At 36.1% G+C, this 26,921-nt stretch overlaps 1 protein-coding gene across 4 annotated transcripts in view; it reads left to right on the top strand.

The window, feature by feature from the left end:
* Positions 1–26,921, top strand: part of HMCN1 (hemicentin 1) — a 454,750-nt gene that overhangs the window by 92,283 nt on the left and 335,546 nt on the right. For all 4 annotated transcript variants that reach the window (XM_015447093.4, XM_015447120.4, XM_005540243.5 and 1 more), the window contains exon 2: positions 14,456–14,526. In XM_015447093.4, the coding sequence (XP_015302579.3) occupies positions 14,456–14,526 (71 nt within the window). The remainder of the gene's footprint in view (positions 1–14,455; positions 14,527–26,921) is intronic.

Consider the following 26,921-nt stretch of genomic DNA (forward strand, 5'->3'; position numbering starts at 1 on the left):
AGCCTGGCCAACACGGTGAATTTTGTCTCTACTAAAAATTTTGGTCTCTACTAAAATACAAAAATTAGCTGGGCGTGGTGGCACATGCTTGTAATCCCAGTTACTTGGGGAGCTGATGTGGGAGAATTGCTTGAATCCACGAGGCAGAGGCTGCAGTAAGCCGAGATCACACTACTGCACTTCAGCCTGGGCGACAGAGTGAGACTCCGTCTCAAAACAACAACAACAACAACAAAAAGATAAAGTTGATATGGAAAAATAATAAGCATGAATGGCCAGAAAAATTTAGCAAAAGGGGAGTAATGATGTGGGACTAGTTTTACTAGATATTAAAACATATTACTAAGCCTCAGTTATTAAGACAATTTGGTTCTAAGTATGAAGGGAAAGAGTAGTGGATTAGTATATAGAATACATATGTGAATCATAGTGGTTTGTAATGTCAATGGAAGAAATGAGTTTTTCCATAAGTAATGAGGAGCCAACTGGGTAGCCGTCTGGAAAAAAAGAGGTTCCATACCTTATACCTTAAACTAGGATAAATTCCAAATGCATCATAAATGTAAATGTACATCATAAACCATAAATATACTTGAAGACATCATGAGAGAATTCTGTGCAACTTTAGAGGGAAGAAAGCTTTCTCAACTGTGATAAGAATCAGGAAACCACAAGAAATAGGTTAATAAATTTTACTTACTACCTAAAAGAAAGCTATTTCCACATGGCCAAAATTGCTATAAGAAACATCAAACTGGAGGAAATTTTTTGCAACTTTATCACAGACAAAACCCAATTTACTTGATATATAAAGAGCATCTACAAATTGGCACAAAATACCCAACAACCCAGTACAAGTGGACACAGACTGTAGACATTCATTTTATATGAGAGAAATACAATAGATATCTTCCATTGTTATAGTAAGCACCCCCTCTTCTCATTATTTCTGTCTCAGTAGCCTGCTTATTTCTATAGTAGCATTTATTTCAACTTGTTATTTTGTCTCTTTCCTTGTTTTATTCTTCGTTTTCTCTCCAAGATTGTGAATTTATTGGAGAAAAGGATTATATCTTTTTCTTCCGCAGTTGTGCCAAGCACAGTGCTATCAAATATGAAGCATCTGGTAATGTTTGATTCTATTCCAGGTTGTTCTCTTCCACCACCAGAAAAATACCTTCTAAATAGTGTTCCTTATCACTTTTATCAAACATATTCAGCTTTTTTATACTAAACTGTGTAGATGGGCAGACATTTACATAATTAAGAAGACATCATATAAATTCACCAAGTAACTGGGCTGTATACAATGTGAACTGTCTAATTAGGCTTTAAGTAGTCAACTTCAAGTACAGTTCATGATTAGTTAGCAGGGACTTAAAAATTATTTGTTGAATTAAAACGTATCAGAAGTAGTGTGTTTGCCAGTAAAGATCTTAAATTTTTTTAGTTGATTTTTTGGCAGAGTCTTCATTAATAACTTCTTCAGAGTTTTGAACTCAATTTCAATTGCTTTGAATTTTCTTCATTCTTTCATCTCTCTTTCATTTTTATGACTAAATACCATGATGAGATTCATAGGCAGCATTTGAGATAATATATGAATGACTTCAAATGTTCTATTAATGTCTGTTATTTCTCTCATACTTTTTAGGATTAAGTACCATAATTATATATATTTTAAGGGATTTTATAGTACTTAGTATTTTCTTTTTCTTAATTTTTTTCCTGACAGCCATACTGTTTTCCAATTTCTTCATACATCACATTTTTCATTTTCTTAATTATTGCTTCAATGTTAGCCTCTTCTAAATTTGAATATTTATTTATCTGTGTATTTCTTGTTATACACACATATACATAAACATATTTATATTTTCTGTTTTGCAAATTAAACTACAGATTTTTTAACACAGAGACTGCACTTTATCTCATCTATAAATTGCTATAGTGACTATTTTAAAGTAGTGATTTGTGTATATTGTTCAAAATTGTCTCTTTCTATAGCTTTACTGTCATTAAACAGTGAGGGTCACTGTCTAAGTGCTGGAGATTCAAAATGTCACAGTTGCTATCATCGGAGCAGTTTATAATCTAGTTTGGGAGAATGCATAAGTGAATATAGCTATCTACTGTTGCATAAAAAATATTCCAAAACTTAGTGCTATTTAATGCAATAAACATTTATTATTTGCCAGTTTTTATGGGCCAGGAGCCCTAGCACTACTGAGCTGGGTCCTCTGGCTCAGAGTCTCTTACAAGTCTATAATTAAGATACTGATTAGACCTTGTGATCCTTGCAAAACTTGACTGAAAAAGGATCCACTTCCAAGTTACTCATATGGTTGTTGGCAGGATTGAGTTCCTCTTGAGCTGTTGGACTGAGGGCCTCAGGTACATATCGGCTGCCCTCTGTTTCTTGTTATATGGGTCTCCGTAGGGTAACAGGGTAGCTCACATGGCTGGTTCACATGACTGATTTTCATCAGAGAGCAAGAGAGGGCATGCAAGACAGAAACTAAGTTCTCTTTATAATTTAATCTTGATATGACATCTCATCATCTTTGCCCTATCCTTTTTTTAGAAGCAGGGCACTAGGTCCAGCCTATAGCCAAGGGGAGGGGATTACACAAGGGTATGCATACCAGGACATGGGGATAATTGGAGGCCATTTTAGAGGATGCTTACCACATTTGATAAATACTGAACAGGCAGCTAAGACATATCCTTAAGAGAAATTAGTTGAGTTAGCTCTAATTCAGAAGAGTGAGACATTCAGGAGGCTTTCCAAAACAAATTGAGACCCAAGTTGAATCTTGAAGTAAGATGTGATAAGTAAATGGGGAAAACAGCCTCTTATATAGAAAAAAATATAAACAAATATGTAGAGATGGGCATTTTTCTAGATTACTTTGGGAACAATGACAGATAACATAACTTGACAGTAGTATTTTCATCTCCTTTTCAGTGTCTGCTAGTTGTTATGAATGGATGTCTGTAAAACACAGGTCAATTATTGCATTTTGGTTTGAGTACAGATCATACAACAAAGAAACAATCTCTGCCTTTTAGAGTTCAGGTTTTAAAGAGAAGAATTGATATAATCAGTTAACAAGAATGTGCTTCAGAGTGAAGAGGAGAAGCATGGGAATTGGGAGCCAGAGGTATTGAAACCCTGTGTGTGATATCGGTTGGTATGGGTGCACTGATCACAGTGATACCAGATAATGCCACAGAATGCTCTTGTTTCTCTTCTATAGTTTTTAGAAAGTTTTGGATATGTGCCACAGCTCATTGGTATTTGTGTGGAGACACTTGCCTCTCTCTGCAACTGCCTCAGTGCATTGGTGACTTGTAAGGGGAGGGAGTGGGATGGCTCAAATGTGGATGCTTTCCTATTATTATGTGTAAGCATAATGTATGTGTTCTGTCTTAGGCTGAAATGCCTTTGGAGAAGATTCAAACTGGAACAAAATAATTAAGTTCATTGACCTTAAAGAGACTAGGATAATTTCTAAATCTAAGATGCTTTTAGTTACCAACTAAAGTGGAGACTCTGAACTTGTTCATATTAGAAGTATTTAAATGTAAAATGGGCATTTACACTGATGATGCAGTATTATTTTCAGTATTTACAATTATATTGGATATTTCATATTTTAAATATTTATTCTATGAAGAGAAAAAAGCAAGACAGATATTTGTATGTATAATTGCAACAGTATATAGAGAAAATATAAATAATACACAGAAAAAAAGAACCAAAATTTGGCTGTGGTGGAGTTCAGTGTTAGAAGTCTGAACAGTGTTTCATTTCATTCAATGAAAAGGAATTCTTGTATATTCAATAAAGACTAACAGTAGGAAGATGACATTGCTAAGACTTGTGTACTTGAAAGAGATGAAAGCTTGAAGTGAGAGGATTGAAAAAGAATACCATATCCAGACAATGACTGTTTTGATTAGACTCGAAATACTTAAAATATTTCATCTCACAATATTAACAAATAATGTCTTAAATTAATGCTTTCCTTGTTATCTTGCCTAATGCTCAGAAATACTTCTGTACTTTTTTTCCAGTGACCATTTTAAACAAATTAATAACCACACAGCCAAAATTCATGAACACATCAAGCTTGTATGTGATCAGGTGAAATTCCTTTTTTTTCTTAGATTATGTAACAGTACAATAAGTTGAAAATTTAGAAAAATAAAAAATACTCATTCTATTAGTTTCAAACATTAATTTTTACTCTGGTGTTACCTTTCAGCACTTGTCCTTATGTACATGTGTCTTTGCAAATAATTGCAATTAAAGTATATATACAATTCTGTGTTTTGTCTTTTTATTTATTATATAATAAACATTGGCTTATTTTTCTCCATTGAACAATAATTTAATTGATGCCTAATATTATTTAGAGAATTATATGTTTTTAATCATTTCTCCATTTTGACTTTATTGATATTCTGAAAATGTCCGTGTCATTTTATTTCCAGTGAATTATAACAAAGAGCGAAATGACTTTATCATAAGATACTTTTATTTAGACCTTTATTTTAGGTTCAGGGGTACATGTGAAGGTTTGTTTTTAGGTAAATGGCATGTAGTGGGTGTACAGATTATTTCACCACCCAGGTGATAAGCATAGTACCCAATAGGTAGTTTTTCAGTCCTCACCCTCTTCCCACCCTCCGCCTTCAAGTAGACCTGGTGTCTATTCTTACCTTCTTGGTGTCCATATGTATTCAGTGTTTAGCTCCCACTTGTAAGTGAGAGCATTTAGTACTTGGTTTCTGTTTCTTTGTTAGTTTGCTTAGGATAATGGCCTCTAGCTCCATCCATGTTGCTATAAAAGACATGATCTTGTCCTTTTTTAATGACTGCATGGTATTCTATGGTATATGTTCCATGGTGTGTGTGTGTGTATGTGTGTGTGTGTGTGTGTATCTCTCACATTTTCTTTATTCAGTCTACTGTTGATGAGCATTTAGGTTGATTTCATGTCTCGGCAATTGTGAATAGTGCTGTAATGAACATATGTGTATCACAAAATACTTTGAAGGCTTGTAATAGATGTAACTGTAGTAAATTTCACAGATGTTGTAACCATTCACAATCTTACCAACACTACAAATATTCCAGGTTTATCATGACACTAGTTTGATTAATAATCTTTCAAAAAAGTTTTCTTTCTTTAAATTTGCTGAAGTTTGCATCTCTTTCACTATGACTAAATGTGACCTTGCTCCTGTTGTTTTTTTGCTTTTTTAAAAATTTTCCTTTCATGTAGTGTTTGGTATTTTATTTTTTTCTTATGAAGTTGAATAATCTCTTCAGATATCATAGGTTTTAATCTATTTTAATTGTTCATAAAAATGCTGCTGAATCTGGTTTTATATATTTCAGATTTTAATTTTTTTTGCTATATTTATATCTGTCAGTATTTTCCTTTGTGATCTCTTATATTGCTTTGAAAGGTAGAATGTTATTTATTTTTTTTTTTTTTGAGATGGAGTCTTGCTCTGTCACCCAGGCTGGAGTGCAGTGACCGGATCTCAGCTCACTGCAAGCTCAGCCTCCCGGGTTTACGCCATTCTCCTGCCTCAGCCTCCCGAGTAGCTGGGACTACAGGCGCCCGCCACCGCGCCCGGCTAGTTTTTTGTATTTTTAGTAGAGACGGGGTTTCACCGTGTTAGCCAGGATGGTCTCGATCTCCTGACCTCGTGATCCGCCCGCCTCGGCCTCCCAAAGTGCTGGGATTACAGGCTTGAGCCACCGCGCCCGGCCGGTAGAATGTTATTTTTATATAGATCTGATATATATTCTTTTATATAAACATGGTTTTTCTCTCTTCGTTAAAAAAAAAAAAACAGATTTTTCAGTAGAGAGTACTATTTAACCCAATGTCATGATAAATTGGAACAACATACTATTGTTAGGATAATACGGTAAATGGTTCCTCTTTCAGTATTCTCAATCTGGTTTGTATTTGTCTTTCCTGGCCAGCTGTAGGCACCATCTGGGATCAGCCAGGAAACAGGAATTATATAATTTGAGTGAATCTACATACCAGTCAAATGCTCTGTTATTTGCATTTTAAAACTAGCATTGCACACAATGAAGGATAGTAAAACTCTTGCTAGTAAGTTAAGCCAGACTTCAGAGAGCTGGCACCTAGAAGAGAAGATCCTCTAGGCTTGGAGCCTGAGAGGGAGGTCCCTGGGCATCTGGACACTTCTTAGGCAAATGCAGACCCATGTGGGCACCAGAAGGTTCTTCCTCACGATACAGGCTGTGCTTCACCTCTAGGCAGCCTGGGTTGCCAGTTTCCCCTTCCCACCAGCACAAGCCCTAGGCTCTGTGCTCTTTACAGATCCATTTGAAGCAGACATCCCCTCTTTCCATGGGCTAGCCACCCCAACTCTTGACAGACAGGCGACCCCCAGGGATCTTTAAGCCTCAGCGCTGAGGTGTGCTTGGTAGCTGGATTGGAAGTGAATGAAAAGCTTGCCCCACTGAGACTTGGCCTCTGGCTTCTACTAGTGTGTTATGGTGCTGCCAGCCTGGAGAGGGGTTTGCCACCTCCATGCCCCACTCAAAGATGGTGCTGGGCATTATACCCCCCAGTCTTTTCTGTTCCCATATACAGGTTCCTATTGGGGCAGAAGGTGACAGCCTGGGCCGGGCGCGGTGGCTCAAGCCTGTAATCCCAGCACTTTGGGAGGCCGAGACGGGTGGATCACGAGGTCAGGAGATCGAGACCATCCTGGCTAAGGCGGTGAAACCCCGTCTCTACTAAAAAAAATACAAAAAACTAGCCGGGCGAGGTGGCGGACGCCTGTAGTCCCAGCTACTCGGGAGGCTGAGGCAGGAGAATGGCGTGAACCCGGGAGGCGGAGCTTGCAGTGAGCTGAGATCCGGCCACTGCACTCCAGCCTGGGCGACAGAGCGAGACTCCGTCTCAAAAAAAAAAAAAAAAAAAAAAAAAAAAAAAAAAAAAGGTGACAGACTGTAGGAACAGAGATGGGGCTACTGAGTAGGGCCTGGGCATCTATAAGTGGGAGAGCAGGTAGCAGAGAATCTTGTGGTGGTGGGAGGTGGGACCATCCGTGAGCCAAGGTCAATCATCCCATTGAACTTCACTTACAAAACACAAATCCAAAAGAAAAAAAAAATTCCCTACAGTTACTGCAAAGCATTAGACCCCAAGGTGAAGCCCCGTTGAAAGCAGGACCTTATCATAAATCCATGCAGCTGGTTCTTAAATTTGTAAGACACACCCAGATATTTCTGACTTTTATAATCGAGACTCCTTTCTTTAAGAGTATTTGTTTGCTTATACTTTCTTCTGACAATTTGAACTCTGCTAAGTGTGTATACTGCCTGTTTGTTGAATGAATTGAAGCAAGTATTTAGGGAATACACATATTATATACACCCAGACATCTATCATACTTTTAGCAATGTCTCTGATTCCCCTATTTTTGTGAATAAAATGTTTGCTTCATAAATATGGTTTTGTTTTCTCTGAAAACACAGTCAAAGTGCTGCATACATTTGTTTGGTGGTTGTGGAAACAACCAAAGCTGAAGTTAGGTCTATTCTCCCAACATTTGGAAATTTCAACAATATTAATGATTCCTTTCTAAGGACTTGCAAACAGACTTTTTTCTTCTTCATCAACATTTTACCTCTCCCTTCATAATTTTTTATTTTCTTTATCCCTAACTAATGACTAGATTTATTTGGAAGAATATTAATGTTAAGGAATTGTCTAAGAGCAATTAAAACATTGAAATGAATTACAGTATTCTTATCTTAAAATTTAAAGCACATATCCCAATAAGAATTATTTCAATTCAAAAATATTCTTGAAGATGGTATTTATTTTCTTTTTGTTTGCTTTCAGCGTATAAAACATTGGAAATGTTGGAAAGCTTGATAACATTGGAAAGCTTGTTAATGAAATCTTGTTAAATAGCATGACTTAAAATATATGTTCTCTTGTATCTCTGATTATGCCTTATCAGTGCATAGGTGTATTTTAATGTTAAAAATGTCATCTTACATTTAGGATTACATGTAAAACTGAGAGTCTGAACTTTGTTGGCCATAAAAATCCCATGACTGTTTTTTTGCAAGAGGGCTTTCTGCTGCTCTGGCCAAAGTCATCTAAGCAATAACATCCTACTCTATATACCTCAAAGCCCTGTGTTCATTATTAAGGAGTTCTTCTTTGCTTCTTGTTCTAAACATCTGTGTAACATTGCTGAATTTATGTTAACAATTTTTTCTACATCTCATTCAGCAGTCCGTAAAGCGAAATGATCCATGCATTATACATATACTATGTGCAATTTTGTTCAATGCATATATTTAAGGCTATCATGCCTCTTATTGTTAAGTGGATAATCCCTTTGGAAGTGGAACAGAATGCTATTTAAGCCATATTAGATAATATGCTGTGCATGAATTCACTGATTTTATAAAATACACAAAATACGTCATTTTATTGTCTGTGTTTGTCGATTAGATGAAGATCATTTAAAAATGGTGCTGGACAGCAACATTATAATTGAGTAAGGATGGAGAAATATGGAACGCATGTATTGTAGATAAATTGAAAACAGTAAGAGTAGATATAATAATCTGATTTTTTGCAGTATCCTAAAGCAGAAAACATAATTTATTATTTTTTTAATTCAGAAAACATCCCCAATGCTTTGAATATGTATATTTATACTAACATCTTTGCACATAAAGGACATTATAATCGATTTGTCTTACATTAAGTGACTAAGAGTAGAATTTTTAGAAATTGGGAGGGACATGTTGACTTTCAGCTCATGAATGGCATTTTAAGGAGGCCACTTCCCCATGCCTAGGATTTCTTTGTTCTTTTGTCACCCTCTATTAATTTGGTGTTCGCTTCATATTCCAACTCATACCCTGTCTCTTCCTGGATGCCTTCATGGTGTATTTTCCTACAACTCATGGATTTCACTATCCTCTTTGGACACAGAAAATTTACTGTCTTCTTGTATCTGTACTACTTGGCTCTTCTCAGATGCTGGTTTAGCTTTCTTTTAACTTAGCTTGCTGTTTTTAAAGTTTTCAACTGTATTTCAATTGTGGCAGATAATCTGATTTATATATTTCTTAGCTTCTTCTATAATGCCTTGAAAATATTGATTAGTTCATAATGCAGCTCAGGGGGTTCTTGTTTTAGCTTTTCATATATTTATTCATGTATATCAATATAAAGTTAAGAACAATATATTTTTTTAAAAAAACAAAAAAATTGGGAAAATGGCTATTAAATTATATCTAGGCAGTGTTTAGACCCCAGAAGGCAGCAGTAAATATTCCTCTCATTATCAAGGAACCGCTTTGAGTAAAGAAAAACTACAAGTAGCAGAAGTCTGTTAGTGGAAAGGAAAAAGGAAGTGAGAGGCTGGATATTGATCTTGCCAAATGAAGCAGTGAAAGAAAATATTACATTGTGAATTTCTTTCCATTATTTTCTTAAGTACAACCCAGCAACTCAGATTAAGAGAACAATAGCTGAGATGCTGGAAATAAATCCAACCCATCTGATAAATCCCTAGGAAATGGGAAATAATAAAATTACTGAAAAGAGAAAAGACTTCCTTAGAGTTTCAGACATTATTTTTTTTTAAATAAAAAATGGTCTCTGAAGCACAAAAAAATTGTTTATTTTTGTATAATACATGTTGCCTTACTGTTTTTTAAAAAATAAGTTATATATGAAAAATTGTATCAGTTTTCTGTATCATCTTTACTTGATTAAACTAAAGAATAAACCATTCTGGTTACATAGGAAATTGAAATTTTTTCAGTTGATTAATCAGTGTCCTCACTGATCTTTAGCATGGTCTTTAGCTATAGCATTGAGGCTCCATGATGTAGTGATAAAGCAAGAAATAAAGAATCTGAAGGCCTAGGTTTAATCTTTATTCTTTTTATTGTCATTCTCCTCCTTCCTCCTATATTCAAGCACTTACTGGAAATCTGAATGTATACTGAGGCAGTTAATCCCCTCAAGGTGCTGACAGTCAAGTGAGGTATGAATAAAGCAATCAGGCAATCAATAGTATCATATGGTAGATGCTGGCTATCATGTCGCTGGCACTTGGTATAGTGGTAGCCCTTAAAGAGGCTGGGCCACTTTGGCTAATCACTTAAGCTTCTATTGTCTATATACTTATATCCTACCTACTCTATGAGGTTGTTATAAGACTTAAAGTGGGTCAGCATGTGTTATAGAGTATTGTGAATTATACAAGTTATTGCAAATATAGATAGTGATATGTAATAACTTATTTGATACAAGATGTGAATACCTTGTGAACTTGATATATAGAACTTAAAAAGAAATCAGTGTGAATAAATAACTTTCGTTTTAACTAATTTGAAATCCAGAACTTTCACATCCTTTTTTAAATCTCCGTTGGTTCTTTCTGGAAAAAAAAGTCTCTATCAATTAGTGCTTTTACACTACCTTTTCCACACTTTTATTTCTGCCCTTACTACATCATACTATAATTACATATCTACATTTTAATCTCACTAGACTGGTGAGACTTTGAGGACAGGGTTCATGTTCATTCATCTTTGTCACCAGTGGCAACTGCAAACAGTAGGTGTTCAACGTCTTTTTGTTAAATAGATTTGAGAGGCAATTTTCTAGCGAAGTTGCTTAGTGTGGTTGATTATAGTATTTACAAGGCAAGAGGGATATTCAGTCTATTAAAAAGTATTCACCCAGCCAGCCTGGGCAATATAGTGAGACCTTGTCTCCAAAAAATATGAAAAAATGAGCCAGGCATGGTGACTCATACCTGTGGTCGCAGCTACTTGGGAGGCTGAGGCAGGAGGATTGCTTGAGCTTTGGGAGGTCAAGGCTGCAGTGAGCTGTGATCATGCCATTGCACTCCAGCCTGGGCAACATAATGAGACCCTGTCTCAACAAAAAATAAAAAAATTGGCTGGGCATGGTAGCTCATACCTGTGGTCCCAGCTACTTGGGAGGCTGAAGCAGGAGGATCACTTGATCCTTGGGAGGGCAAGGCTGCAGTAAGCTATGACAGTGCCACTGCACTCCAGCCTGGGTGACAGAGCAAGACCCTGTCTTAAAACAACAACAACAACAACAACAACAAATAACTTAAAAAAAATATAGGCATGTGACAACAAAGAATGCTGGGTACTGTGTGTATCATATTAAAATTCTGGACTCCAAAGAAGCTCATCCTGCCCATAGTCCAGAGGAAAGGAGAAGGATGTTAGTCTTGATATAATTCACAGAATGGAGATGTTGGAAAACAGGGAAAGTTAGCAAGCTGCATAGGTCACTCAACATAAAATATGTTATCAGATATCTTCACCTCTTTCTTCACTACCAAAGTTTTTCAATTTTATTGTCTCTGGACCTCAAGTTTTCTTGTCTGTGGGGTAAGGGGATTGAACCAAACAATCTTTAATGCCCTTTCTAGCTCTATATTTATATTTGAGATTGATGGTTATTTTCTTTTTTATGCGTGAGTTTTCTTTATAAACAAGTAGATAAAATAAAAGGAGTAACGTAGAAATGATCTCTGCATTTTGTTAAATATACAACTCTATTGTTTCCACTTCCGGTTATAACAATGTTATCAGGACGACCGTAAAGCAAATTAGAGAAAAGGCAAAATATTAAAAAAGATAAGGTTTAAGTCAGGCCTTATAGACTTGACAGGTACGTGGGCAGGAGAAAGACAAAGGGGACAGTGATGGAAATGGTAAGCAAGTGCAATAGCTTCAAAGTTTGAAGTTTGTAGTGAGGGCCTGGATTACCTTTGAGAGTTCCCATTTAATTCTATAAGCGCTGAAGGACCATGTTCAGGCAGGAAGAGAGGACAAAGTTGTACCTGCTGAATGTCATCAAAGGCTTGGCAGGGGATGAAACCAGCATGAGTGAAAAGGAAGAAAAGAGGAAATTGCTAATGACACAGCTGGCACAGGGCTCTGTTATGTGAAAAGAAAGACTGGAATGGAAGCAAGTTCTGAAAGGGAGGAGGGCTGATTTTGCCAAATAGTCATATCATTCAATTAAAATGAATTGGAAAGGATGCTTACAGCTGGAGGGATAGGACAGCTCAGCAAGCTGTTACCTCTCCTGAGTATGTTTCATAACTGATAAAGATTTATCTCAGCTGTCCAGTATGGTTTGCAAAAATATAATGAGCTTTAAGAAAGGTTTCCTATCTTTGTTGAAAACAGGTGGATATTTGAGAGTCTCTGGTTAACTAAAATGAAGGCTAATTGGTCCTCTTATTTTAATAGCATCCCTTGATCCCCACTCTTGAAGAGCAGGCATATATTCACAGATATTTTTTATTACTATAGGGAATGTCCTTGCATGTTTACACTCTTTATTATTATATAATTGTTTTTTTCTAGTATTCTTTGTATTTCTTTCTACTTCTTGAATTTTAAATTCTTAGATTATTTCAGTATTATGCAATGTGGGAATATAGAAGCTTGGCTTGACAATGCTACTGACAATTTATATGTCAGGGTGTAACTGCCTGGCATATTCTTTGCTGTTTTGCATTCCTTTGCAAAGTATGCCTTTGTTTAGTCTTGAGGGAGTAGGCTTCTCCCATTTTCCATATACTTGGGACGTGGTTAATGATGATTTTGCTTTGTATGGAATGCAGATGTTTGCGTTTTCACAGTTTCTCCAATTGCTTCTCCACTCCTTTTGCAAAATGCAAAGTGTCTAATCTATAGTGAAGGATTGAGGCATTTTTTCCTGTTATTTCTAAGAAAAATTACATGGGTTATGGCAGACAAATTGTACCTCCCTTCCAATTTGTCTCATTTACTTTTAAAATACTACAGTCTGTTTTTGTACCATATGTAGCTTGTTATGGAAGGTTTGGCTAATTAAGTATTATTCTTTGGAGTTATAAGCTCTTTTTTGAGCAGTATGCCTTTAAAGCTAGAAAACATTTTGTAAAAGCTAAATGTTAAGTATCTTTATAATTTTGCATTGTAGTTGCACATTATAGTTTCGAATGAGTCTATACCTTCATTATATAAGATAGGAAGCTTTTCATCCACCCTGAGAATTTAAGATGATATATATAAGCTCATAGTACCCAGATGAATTTTAATACCATTACTTAAATACATGGATTCTCTCTGGGGAAAGTAATTGATACCCATAAATGGCCACTTTTAGTTTATCTATGTTAAGAATTGATTTATTTTTTAAAGAGAATAAGCTCGGGATTGAACTGTTTACTTTAGACATGCTGGGTCCAACCAAAAATACGAATATAGATGTATATACAGATTTCCAAGTTAACCTATGATATCTGGGATCCTTCTATTCACCTGACTTATGATCTAAGTCTTGGCTCTCCAGGGAAGGCAGTGGCCCCACATTTTCCTGTTGGAAGAAGTAGTTTTGTGTAGTACATCTGGGCAATTGTGAGGATGGCCACAACCCTGAAGGTAGTTATGGTCAAAGCCAGCTCAGGAGAATGGCGATAGCCAGGTTCAGCCACCCCAGCCTTGAGAAAAAAAGTTATAGGGACTATTTCCTGCACTGTTAATGTCCTTGCAACTACATGTCTCCAAATTCTTTTTCTTTCTTTCTTTTTTTTTTTTTTTTTTTTGAGACGGAGTCTCACTGTCTCCCAGGCTGGAGTGCAGTGGCATGAACTCGGCTCACTGCAACCTCCACTCCCGAATAGCTGGGACTATAGACATGTGCTACCATGCCCGGCTAGTTTTTTTGTATTTTTTAGTAGAGATGGGGTTTCACCATGTTGGTCAGGCTGGTCTTGAACTCCTGACGTCAGATGATCTGCCCGCCTTGAACTCCCAAAGTGCTGAGATTACAGGTGTGAGCCACCGCATCTGGCCACATCTCCAAATTCTTAAAAACCTATGGGATAGGCAGTGAATGTTCACTTTTTTCTTTTTTTGTTTAGCACCAAACTTTTTATTTTGAATGAGTTAAGACTTACAGAAAGGTTGCAAACAAATTTTCACTTTAAAGTTGGGGAAACTGAATTATGGATGAATAAGTGATTCATCTAAATTCTAACAACAAAGTGGTGCTTAATAAATATTTACTGACTGGTGAGAGTAAGAAAGAACTGGAACTGTGCTCTCCTGATTCTTTGTCCTGTGACTATTTTACTCCTCCTTGCATTTCCTATGGTTAAAAATTTACCCTTTTAGATATGCATACTTTACAGTAAATTATAAGTTATTCCTTGGTAGCTACACGTTGAGAAAGAGTATTTGGTATTTTACTATTTCTTATTAATAAGTAACCATGTAGTGCACAGTGAAAAGCCATCCATAAACACAATGAAGTCTTTAATGCCATTGATTACTATTTATTGACCTATGTCATTTTTATCTTCACAGAAATTGGCCCAGTGACAATTACCACAGATCCCAAGAAATTTCAATATGAACTCAGAGAACTATATGTTCAGGTGAGTGCTTGCTTTCAGTGTTCTCTTGGTGGAATGGAAAATCACCAGCCTTTAGCTGATTATCTTTATTTTTTAAATCTAAAAGAAATAATTGTTGGCTTTTTAAGGGACCCCATAATTGCCATATCCCCCAGCCCTCCACCTGAGTCCAGAATGAATTGAACAATAGATACAGAAATAGGACAGATGGGATTTGAAATATCACCAGTTAGTTACTCCCTATGGCTGGTTTATACTATCACGGCAGAGTTGAGTAATTGTGGCAGACTGGTCCCTTTAAGGAAAAAGTTTGCTGACCCCTGCTCTAGATAAGTCTTTTTGCTTAGAAATATAAGGAAGAGTTAATAATTATTTTCCCACAAAATTAATGGCATAACTAAGGTAATTTTGATATTCTGTGCTGCTGTAAGTCAGCCATATGAAATGTTTGATTGTACACATAACTTGGTTATTAGAGAAGATGGATCACATTGGTTTAAATGTTATTCTGAAAACAGAACTTAGAGGTAAAGTTGCTATGCACCTTTTGGTGCTGAATTTATTCATTTAAAAAATGTGCTTCTCTGAGGCTATTTCACTATACTACCTTCTGTGGTCTCTGCCCCTGTTATCCTCAGACTTTTTGGCCACTCTCCATCATTCATTTCTGATATTGGTACCTGCCTCATTGGCTGCCTTTTCTCTCCAGGGGTGCCATTATTGTGAGTGACTTCAACATTTATGAGAATGACCTAGTCAGAATAGTCCCTTTTCAGTTCCTTGAGCTACTAGTTATCTTCGATGACCTTTTCCGTACTCTGTCTTAGTCATCTATTTCCACAAACATCCAAACATCCCCTAGATCTTGTTATCATGTTTCCTCTCTCAGATAATTCAGACATCTTTATCAACAATTACCTGTGCACTGAGCGGGTTGGTGCAACTTTTTACACTACAACAATTCCCTTATCCTCAGCAAGCACTGCAGTCCACTGACCCCTGCACTGTCTCCCAGGCCATCAGATTTCTTATTTTTTCACTTCTTCTAATCTAGCTCAGAGTTTTTTAAATCATTTAAAACACTGCTTTTTCTCCTTTGTCCATTGCCTTTCTATTCAAAAGGCATAATCTCATTCCTGAATGACCTCAACTGTCTGCATTGTTCATGCTTGTCCACGAATGGCGAAATGTTGAAGTTTCACAACATGACGCTTTGATTCTCTGGTGAATTCATAGCCACCTAACTCAAATGGACTCTTAATACTCCCATGATGTTACTATGTTTCTTTGATCAATAAAATCTGCCTTTCTTCTCAATGACAATTGCAAATCTTATTCACTCTCCTTTAACCTTTATCTCACCACCCTTTTACTACTGGTTATTTCAGCAGATGATCTACTCGGAGAGAGTGACCTCGTTTTCACACATAGTCACAAACAAAGGAAGCCCTCTGCTTCCTCGTATGTAACATATAACCCATTTCCATCCAGCACCTATCCTATCCTTATTCACTTGATCTAAATTCCTTGACTTTCTTGGGATTTAACGCTATCAAACTGTTTCTTTCAACTGTTAAAGAGTTCCCATTGAGGCTGGGCACAGTAGCTCATGCCTGTAATCCCAGTGCTGGTTTGGGAGGCAAAGGTAGGAGGATCATTTGAGGCCAGGAGTTTGAGACCAGCCTGGGCACATAGTGAGACCCTGTCTCTAAAAAACAAACAAACAAAAAAATCAGCCAGGCATGGTGGTGCATGCCTGTAGTCCCAGCTACTTGAAAAGGTGAGGGTGAAGGATCACTTGAGCCCCAAAGTTTGAGGCTACAATGAGCTATTATCATACCGTTGCACGACAGTGTGGGTGACAGAGTGAGACCCTGTCTCCAAAAGAAAGCCAAAAAGGAGTTTTCATTGACTTTTAAATATATATATTCAAGTCTCAAAAAACATACACACAAATCCCAACAAACAAAACCATAAAAAGCAAAACGAAATAAAAAACAAAAAGTTTCTGTCTTTTTCTCAAGTCCTCTTATCAATAATTTCTATTCTCTCAATTCCCTCAATGCCAACCACATTGTCTATGTTCACTGCTATCATTTCCTTACTCCCATCTCTGCCAGTCACTCTTCAATCTATTTCAAACTAGTTCCCATTCCTCCCAATGTATCAAAGTATCATTAGTTAGTGACCAGTGATATCCATTTTGCTAAATGCAATGGAAATGTTCCAGTCCTCATCATAATGGATAGACATCTCTGTAGTGTTTGACAACATTGGACTCTCCCTTCTGCTTGACACACTTCATTCCCTCATCCATGTTTCATTTTTTAATCTCATTTTTCCTACTCAACTTCTTAGGAAACTTCATTTCCTTCCACTTGGCCATTGAATATTGGTGTTCCTCAAGGTTTTGAAACTGGATCCTTTCTGTTTCCTCATTTTCTATCCTCTCCTTAGGTAAAGTCATCCATACCATGTAAATATGCTTTAGCCTTGACCTCTTTCCTGAGGAACAGACCCTCTTTTCAGTCTCTTGGATGTCACAATGGCCTTCTAAAATGAAATTCATGAATGTTATTTTTCCAGTACCCTAAATTTAGTGCTTAATCCTTGGCTTTTGTCTCCTCTTTGTTACCTTTGTGAGTGATGTTATAGTATTCTGGTTACCCAGCCAAATATCTGGATACTTCGTTAATACACCCTGCGCTTTTACCCCTTATAGTCGGTCCAACTGTTATTAAGTGTTTGTAACTTTCTAAATACCTTTTAAATCAATTGGCTCCTCTCCATTTCTTTTGACACCATCTGAGTCCCAATTACCATATCTTAAGTCTAAATGAATGCAAAAAGCTTCTAAGGGATTTTCTTGCATTTATTCTTGCTTCTATTTTCCAGGCCTAGCTTCTCTACTCTGCAGACAAAGGGATCTCAGAATACAGCTCTGAAAGTTTCTGCCTTGTACCATGTCTACTTGACTCTTTACCCCCACCTCATCAAATTCTTCCTATGTTTCTGGGTTCTGAGTGACCTGAGACCTTCCTACCTTTCGTTCCCATCTGGTGCCACTCTTTCTCCCAGGCTCTGTACTCTGCTGCAGGGGCCTTGAATAGAGCCTCCCCATATCTGTATCCCCACCCATCTCCTCAGGGCATTTTTGCACATGCTGTTCTTGCACAGAAAGTTCCTGTCCTTCAGTCTGCCCTCATTTCCACACTCCCTTAACCTAGTTTAAAATCCTGTATTCAAAGTCTCGTCTTGAATAATACCACTTCCTCAGAGAATCCTGCCCTATTTTCTCAGCTGTGTCATTTCTCACTACCTTTCTCTGTCATAAAGCAGTTGGGAGTTCACATTGAAGGACTGTGTATAATTTAGCTTATTAAATACCCCAGTAATAGGACTGGCATATAGAACCTGTTCACTTTTTAATAAATGAATGAATGAATGAATATACCAGAATATACAGATTAACAGAGTCCAAATCAGAGTTTGAAGTATAATACTTTCATGGATTCACTGTTGGATAAATGACTTGATTCAGATTTGCACATAGTAATAAGCATAATTGAGGCATAGGGTATAAAACTGGAAGTTTGGCATTCCAAATGTGTATTCAAGGGTGATTCTATTTTGTGCATGTCTCCATTTGTAAATTATATACTAAATTGAATTATATTTGATGAATATGTAAGTAGATTTATATAATTATCTCTTGACTATTTTTCTCTTTTACTGAATTTTTTTGACCTTTTTTTCACCAACAGTCTTCCATTTCCTTTCTCTTATACCATGGCATTTTTTCAGTCATTATTTTGCTACTTATTTACTATTTACTTTTCTCTCCCTCAATGTAGAAAATTCTTTGCCACTTTGGATGTCCAAATTCTCTGAAAAAAATTTCCATAGAAATTTATATTATATTCATGGATCTTGGAAATTAGAAAATGCATTGTTCTGGTTGTTTAAATGCTTTCATGTACCCTTATTGCGCTGAGTTCCTGATGACAAAAGCCCTGTAGCTCGTATTAGCCTGTGCTTCATCTGGAAGATAAACCAGTGTCTGCAGTAAACTTTCAATAGCTGTTGAATAAATGAGTGCCATTTGAGGTGGCTTCTTTTAAAAATGTACATTTAACAGTAAAACTGTATCAAATATTATTTAAACTTCACTTGATGGTACAGAAAATACCCCAAAAACCTAACTATCAGTTTTTATTACATTATAGATAATCAGAAGGGCCAAGTAATGGGGATTTCTAGCAGATAGAATGTCAGAAAGGCATTTGCTGTATTCATTTTTTTTCCTCTGTGAGAATACAGCTAGACTATATTCTTGAAAATCTGGCCAGAATGAAAATACCTACATTGTCAATGAGACCTGGCACAGGCTTCCTGATTATCTGCCTCTCCCCTTCTTTTGTTCTGAAGGATCTATAGGGAGTGCCCTGATCCTCCTTGCTCTGTTTGACTCCAGGGTGAAGGATCCTGATTCCTGACTCATACTGCATGACTGCCTCTCCAGAGGTCTCCCTCCACCCTCTGGAATTGAATATGATACAGACACTCTGTAAGATTATGTAATTTTACCTCTGTTCAGAAAAATATTTTTTCTTTCTTTCTCCCATGCAATAAAAGCTGGGGTCTATTTCTCTGTAGGTTTCCCCTGGACAGGTTGTATCTTATGAGATTTTCTTTTTTCTTTTTTTCCCCTTTTTTGCACTTTCATGGGATCCAAAAGCATGCTTAATTAGAACAACCAGCAAGGGAAAAAATCAAATATTTACTTTTTCCCTTCATTCAACATTAGGCATTGTTATAGGCATTGGGAATACCATGGAAGTGTTTTTGCTTTCAAAGATTTTAGTGAATTATTCGGTCTTAAATCAGTGACAAAAAATTTAAAGGTTAAATATGTCATCACTTAATACTACCCTAAAGCATATATTTTGTTCAGTGTTTACTTATAGAATATTATTTCATTAATCAGTTTGAGAAACCTCACAAATTTCATAAAATTTTAGTATGAGATACAAAATTCTGTTTTATGTATGATTTTCAAACCCTTCTTCAGTTAATTCCCTTTCTACCATTTTTAGTAACTCCCCCAAAATCACTGATATCAAGAGCAACAAGTATTGTTATCCTATTAAACTAACGTGAACTTTAAAAAAAGACTTTTAAAAATATTCCTTTCATATTTAAATTGGTTTTGAAAACAAGAGAAGTGAATTCAGTTTGAAGTGCATTAATCATCCATTCACATTACAGCAGGCTCGACTATTTTTCTTCCAGAGATATGGAATTAACTTGAGAAAAAGCAATCTAAAATTTTCCAGGAAAAAATCAGCAAAAAATTATTACACTTAATTTATTAAATTTATACCATTAATTTCATTTTCCTTTATCCTATTTCATCTGGAACACAAAGAAGTAACTTGAAAACAACTGTGCTTTCTCTCTGGGGAAAAGAAGGAAAGAAAAATGACAACAAATGGTATTCAAATCACACAGAGCTTTGGAAATTAATATCCTTGTAAATATGCAGTGCAAAGACTTGCTTCGGGACACATTCTTTATAAGAAACTATAAAGCTTGTTGAGTTTTAGAAAATGGTATTGGCAGTGATATGCTTTCAAGCCTTTTATCCAAATGTTTTAAAGAACAAAAAGTACATTAGTCAAACATTCAAAGTGTAAACACACACACACATACACACAACCCCTCAAAACACCAATATATTTCTACAATAATGAGATTACAATGCCAACTTTTGTATACATTGTTGATACCCAAATCGAAAGCTTCACACATAATTTAAGTTTCCTTAGTAAAGTCTTTTAATAAAATAGACTTTTTAAAAAAGTAGGAATATGATTAAAAATATCTGGAAAAGTATTGTCACATAGCAACATGATAGAGTTATGAAGAAGATAGGGTGAGGTCCAGAAGAATAAATAGGTTTAAACTTTGGAAGGTTAAGGTTAGGCGGAAAAGAATGTTTTGCTATAAAAGAACAGTTGATAGAATTAACTGCCTAAGGAGAATATGAAATACCCTGGCCAGAAAGGCAAAGACTGCTAAAAAGAGGAGAACAAAATAATGCTGATTTTAGAAGTATAATTTACTATGCCAATTTGGTATATATACTTTAATTTCTAGTATTTAAAAAATGCTATCGTGTAAAACTGTAACTTTAATTTCTAGATAGAGAATTCTTCCATATGAATTTTTAAAAATCAAACATATATGGCTAGAAAAATGAAGAAAGCAAATAAATTTTAAAAATGAACCAAAAAAGGAAAGAAAAGGCATTATATGTCAGCATGGACATAGATATAATGTAGAGCTATCAGAGGTTTGATTTTCATTTTTGGACATGGTTAGACATGATTCAACTTAGAAAAGCAGTTTTAATTTCCATTGAAGTCTTCATGATATGCAGTTTCTTACAAATACCACACACACACACACACACACACATACACACACACACACTTTAAAGGAGGACTGGCTTGTATTTAATTTAGGGAAGAAAGTATGATAAGGCATCTAACTCATAGTATGTACAAACTTTTAAGCAGAACAGTGGCCCAAAGTACAAGCTCAATAAATGTTATCTATTGCTACTACTAGCTCTAGTACTCCAAAGTTCTTTAAAGGGAAGTAATTCCCAAATATTTATGTCATAAATGAGCAACAGTTTTGGAATATATGCCTTGCAAAAGGTTTTGTAAGTGTTTTAAAATCATTTTCTCAATTTATACCCACATAAATATTACTATTTCTTTTTACAAATGAGGAATCATAAGCTTTTTGATATTAGGTAACATGTCTTACACAGGTCACAAAAATAGCAAGTAGCAAAGCTGATCTCAAAACTGGAGGTATTTAATGCCAAACCCAGTTTCCTTTATTGCTCTGCTACTTTCCTTCTAAATATCTGTTTAAACAACCTTATTGATCTAATCAAGTTAACATATTTATTTATATAATTTCTCTTTGTATGTTACAAAGTAGGAAAGAATTAAAGACAGATGTATGTCTAGGGCTGATCTCATCCTCCACAAAATGAATTTATTTCTTAAATATTTTTACTTCATTCCTATCTCCAATCGCTTTGAGTAATTGGCCCACCAAAAATTACCAAGTAGCAAATGACAAAGTTAATAATAAAATCACTGGTTTTCCTCAGCAAATTTTCTTGGTACTAAGTATGCTAAGCTTATTTAAGCTCATGCACACTTTGGAGAGAAACAAGAACAAAATATTTTTAAGATATTGAAAGGTACCGTGTGTACTGTAGGTACATTCATAGGTAGTGTTTTGATTGTTTTTATTTTTATGTTGAAACTTCTTTGGGCCCGAATGAAGCATCTATTAAAACTTTACTTTGCAGTTCGAGTTTTCTATTAGAGTTTCTGCTAGAGTGAAGAATTCTCTGAGGGACAAACAGTCCTATATCCCCAGAGAACAAGGAATAGAGACTGCGACAAGACGGTGGAGGACAGGAATGGGAATGTTTGGCCCTTTTTTAGGTATCCATTTTGGTACCCTATCCAGAAGCAAATACATGGTTGATTTTGTGATCTTTTGTGTAAACTCCAAAGGACAAAGAATATTGAAGCCTATTTTGACTGTTGGATTGCTTTTTCAAAATGGAATATACAGGTGGTTAGAGTGGGGTGGATATGGATTATATTGGGAAATTTCTTGAATTTCTCTTCAAAGTGTGCATCTATGGGAATATCCTTAAGGGTAAATATATGAGTCATTGCGTGGTAAATATGGCAGATTCCTGTGGCCAAATTACGTTTAAGAGAAAGAATACATTAACCTATGATGCCTGGATTCAATCCACATGTGCTACTTAGGCAAGCAACAGATTGTTCTGTTCCCCACAATAAGTACTAAATCTGATTTTGTTAGTTTTTAGGTGATGGTAAGGATGGAGATCAAAACAGTTTTCTTGGGAGAATGTTCCTTGACCTACAGCCAGGATTCCTAGAGAAAACTATAAATCTCATTTTTTTCAGAGTTGCTAGCAGCTGCAGTAAAAATACAAACTCATTTTCAGTGAAATGGACATAAAGGAAAATTGGAGTTTTTTCTCTATCCAAACTGGGTAGGAGCAGTTAGTTCTCAGGAAGCATCTTTTTTATTCCTAGACCTTTAAAAAAAATTTCAGGAGAACTGAGGAGTCTTAGTATTGGAATTGATTTTGAATATCATTTGTCCGGTTACCCCATCAGATGTTAGAATGCCTTCCAGCAACCTGTCAATACCCCAGACCTGAGTAACACTAGTTAAAGATTTGATAGCACTGGACTTTGTCGCCAGATGAAACCTGGGGGCCTCCTCTGGAGCAATGTCTGGGGAGCGTCTTTTAATGCTGGAGGCTGATTTCAGCTTTCTTTGGCAGGCATATTACATTATTGAATATTGGTTCCATCATCAGCTAAGTCCCCCAGGTTTCCTTATATAAATGTTTAAACTAGGTCTCTGTCCTTTTATATTCATGGTGATTTTTTAAAAATCCTGATTTATTTGCTCTATCATATATGTAGTCATCTCCTTTAAGATCTTATTTCATCATTTTTTAAATGACTACTAAAAAAATGTAAAATTTGCGTATCTCAAACTTTCTCATAATATGATGTCTTTGTAAATCATAATGATTTTATTAGTAAAAATGCATTTTTCCATTTTGCCAAGAGAGGAAATAACACAAGCAGTATAAATATATTTTTACCACATTAAATAAGGAGTCACGGCATTACAATCTTCATTAACTAGGTAATAACAAAGATAATACCAAATGTGCTAGATGGCATGCAGAATCCATATGTGAGTGTTGGAGCAGAAGAAAGAGAGAAATTTCTCTGGCTAGGTAGAGTCTTGACTAGCAGAGAGGAAAAACAGAGAAGGGTCACAGGAGAGGAAGAACTGGGAGCAAGATGGTCTGCTCAGAGCAAGTATATGTATGGTGAATGCTTCCTCCTTCAATAAGCAAATGATAATTTGCTAGTAGGACCTTCTTAGACCCTGTCCCTGCCCGCTCTGGCTTTTGCTCCCTAAGCAAACAAGAGAGCCACTTGTTAGGTGGGACCAAGAATCCATTCCAACCAGGGCAATGGCAGTGTCTTAATTTTGAAGGTCACATTAAAAAGATACCGAATCCTCACGCTCGGGAGGCCGAGGTGGGCGGATCACGAGGTCAGGAGATCGAGACCATCCTGGCTAAAAGAGTGAAACCCCGTCTTTCTACTAAAAATACAAAAAAAATTAGCTGGGTGTGGTGGCGGGCCCCTGTAGTCCCAGCTATTGGGGAGGCTGAAGCAGGAGAATGGCCTAAACCTGGGAGGTGGAGCTTGCAGTGAGCCGAGATTGTGCCACTGCACTCCAGCCTGGGAGACAGAGCAAGACTCTGTCTCAAAAAAAAAAAAAAAAAAAAAAAAAAAAGATACCCAATCCTTGAATGGGGGTAAGAAAGAATTCTCTAAGAAGCTGAGAAGAGGATGATTACTGAAGGGTGACTGAGAATACCAAGATATAATTTGTTAGTTTCCAATTTTTGCCTACGGTTAACCCTGTCTACTTCTACATGTCTTCTGATAAGTAGAAGGTATTTTTGTTATTTTTTTTTTCTTGATTGACTCCATCCTATTTTCCTCTTCAAAGGACTACTCACTGTGCATTATAACTCATGTGAATTATGAAGTTTTTGATATTTTTAAAAGTATTAGGTACAACATTTTCTAATTTACTCATCAAATATTGAGTGCCTGGTACATAGTGCAGTTTTTATAAATATTTTATTTGAAGGGAACTGAACCTCCTCCGAAGACCCAACAAAACATATCCCCTGAAGACCTACCAAAGCTCTACCTCCCTTAAATGAAGGTCCAACGAGTGGAAAGATCAGTTCCTGATGAGTTAAATCCTTACCAGTGACAGGTGATAATCTGAAAGCATGGACATTGTTGTGATTGTTACCTTTACTGTGCCTGGAATTGTGGTCAGCAGTTCTTTGATGCTTTGATTTGGATTTCACCTTCTTTGAGCTTGTTTGGTGATCAATGAATGTGTAGCAAAGAGCAGCATAGTTTGACTGCCTGGGATGTAACATCTTTTATTTTGATTTTGGAGATTTGAGGTTTGGGCTCTGCAATATTCTGATTGTCTCTCAGTACATCCCTGCAATATATTCTACAAGTAATAAAAGCCAGCACATGTCACTGACAAACTCTGTAATTATTCTAATTTATTTTATACTTGCTTTGATGCAACTGTAAATTAGACTCGATGTAATTTAATGGTTTTCACATATACATCCTATTTTCTTGGTAAAAGAATGGCACAACTGTATTTTAAGAAAGAGAACTGAGAGTTGTAAAATTGTGTTCAGCTTTAGACTGGGTGCAGTGGCTCACGCCTGTAATCCCAGCACTTTGGGAGGCTCAGGTGGGCGGATTATCTGAGGTCACGAGTTTGCGACCAGCCTGGCCAACATGGTAAAACTCTGTTTCTACTAAAAATACAAAAATTAGCTGGGCGTGGTGTTAGGTGCCTGTAATCCCAGCTACTCTCGAGGTTGAGGCAGGAGAATCTCTTGAGCACCAGAGGTGGAGGTTGCAGTGAGCAAGATCATGCCACTGCACTCCAGCCTGGGTGACAGAGCTAGACCCTGTCTCAACAAAAAAAAGAAAAAACAAAGAAAAAAAATGTTTTTTGTTCAGCTTGAAACTGAGTTTCATATCTAAATTTTATAGGTAAGGGACAGATTACACAAATAAGACATTTCACGCATAGGGGTTCCATGTGAAAAGGATACAGTCTGACTTTGAAACTAAGTGCAAACTTTAGTAGGTTATACTCATGTTAGAATAAGGGTAAATATTGTAATGCTAATGAGAATTATTTTGGACTTAGTCATGAGCCTATAAAAAGTTTCAATTTTTTATTGCTTAGAGTTAGGCACTTGGAAAACAATTGATATAAAAAAGAGTTCAATGAAAAGATGAGAAGAATTGAAATAGGTTGATTAGAAGATAAATGATAAGGCATGGGAACATGCTTGCTCTGAGATTAATATTCTTGGGTCTCTCTGATCCATCATTTGATGTACATTGTCCCATTAGGATTTGAACAGGGACTTCATTTTTTTCCCACTCCTCTCACAGTTTAAAGGTTCAGTTTATTCCAGTGCCACTCCTACACTGTCTTGTATTTAGAAATGACAGCATGATAATCTGTGTTTTAATACTCCCTTGAATGATAAGATTTCTATCCATTCTTATTTAATCTTGCTTTTCAGGAATTCATTTTGTGAACATAATTATCACTGTAACTCTGAAGTTACAGTTTTTAAAAAAAAATTTTTTATTCCAGGAGCAACATTTACTGTGAAAGCGCACATGCTTCTGTTTTTTTAGTACACGTTTTTCTATCTGAAACGTCTTTGGCAGTTTAGTAAATTGTAGGCATCAGTAGAATTATAAAGATAAAATGTCAATCAAAATATTGAGCAGGACTGTGCATACTGATACTAATTATCTATATTTCAAGGTTCAAATAAAAGCACGGGTTAACAAAGTCAGACCCTTTCTAAAATGCATTTAGGGAGCTAATTCTATGCATTATACAGTTCTTCTCCATTATAACTTTCATTTGTGTGTGTGTGTGTGTGTGTGTGTGTGCATGCACATGTTTCTGTGGTTTTAGGAAATATATTTACATAGCTATGTTGGTTTTATCCTGTTAATTATTAATCCTGATGGTACGCCAGGACAGAGAGGGGTGTGGGGGAGAGATCTAACATAGGGAGAGTTAGCTTTATACACTTGTACTTTTAGAAGGTTTAGTTCTGGAATTATATTACTTGAAATGGGATGGGCTAGGCTTAAGTCAAGCTCAGGCTGAGTATGTTAAGTGTGCCTAGAATATTTCAAGATTGCTTTGAAAATCTTTCACCCACTTACTCACTAGTCATTTATCCATTCATTCGTCAAACAACAATGGAACACTTACTAAGTACTCCAAAAAACAGAGATCTAGTAGGAGGAAATATAAATTATAATACATCTTATTGAATACCACAAAAGAATAAACAATACTCTGTAGGTGTCTAGAAGAATGGGAATTTTCTTCCTCTGATTATACAGTGTCCCATAAAGCTACTTGCTTATAGTCACAGAAGTTCCAGAAGGTAATAAAATACCTCATGGGAGTTTGCATGAATTTTCAGGCCAGGAATAATTGAGTTCAAATCTCTGCTTTTTCACTTACTAGTTGTGTGACCCTGAAAAAGGATTTTCAAAATGAGTCAATAAAACATGTTAAAAGTGATGTTTACCTTATCCACTGATATAAAAAATAAATAACATAATGTTTGTGACAATACTCTCTCAGCACTTGGC

Source organism: Macaca fascicularis, chromosome 1 (assembly GCF_037993035.2).
Source record: "Macaca fascicularis isolate 582-1 chromosome 1, T2T-MFA8v1.1".
NCBI classification, from domain to species: domain Eukaryota; kingdom Metazoa; phylum Chordata; class Mammalia; order Primates; family Cercopithecidae; genus Macaca; species Macaca fascicularis.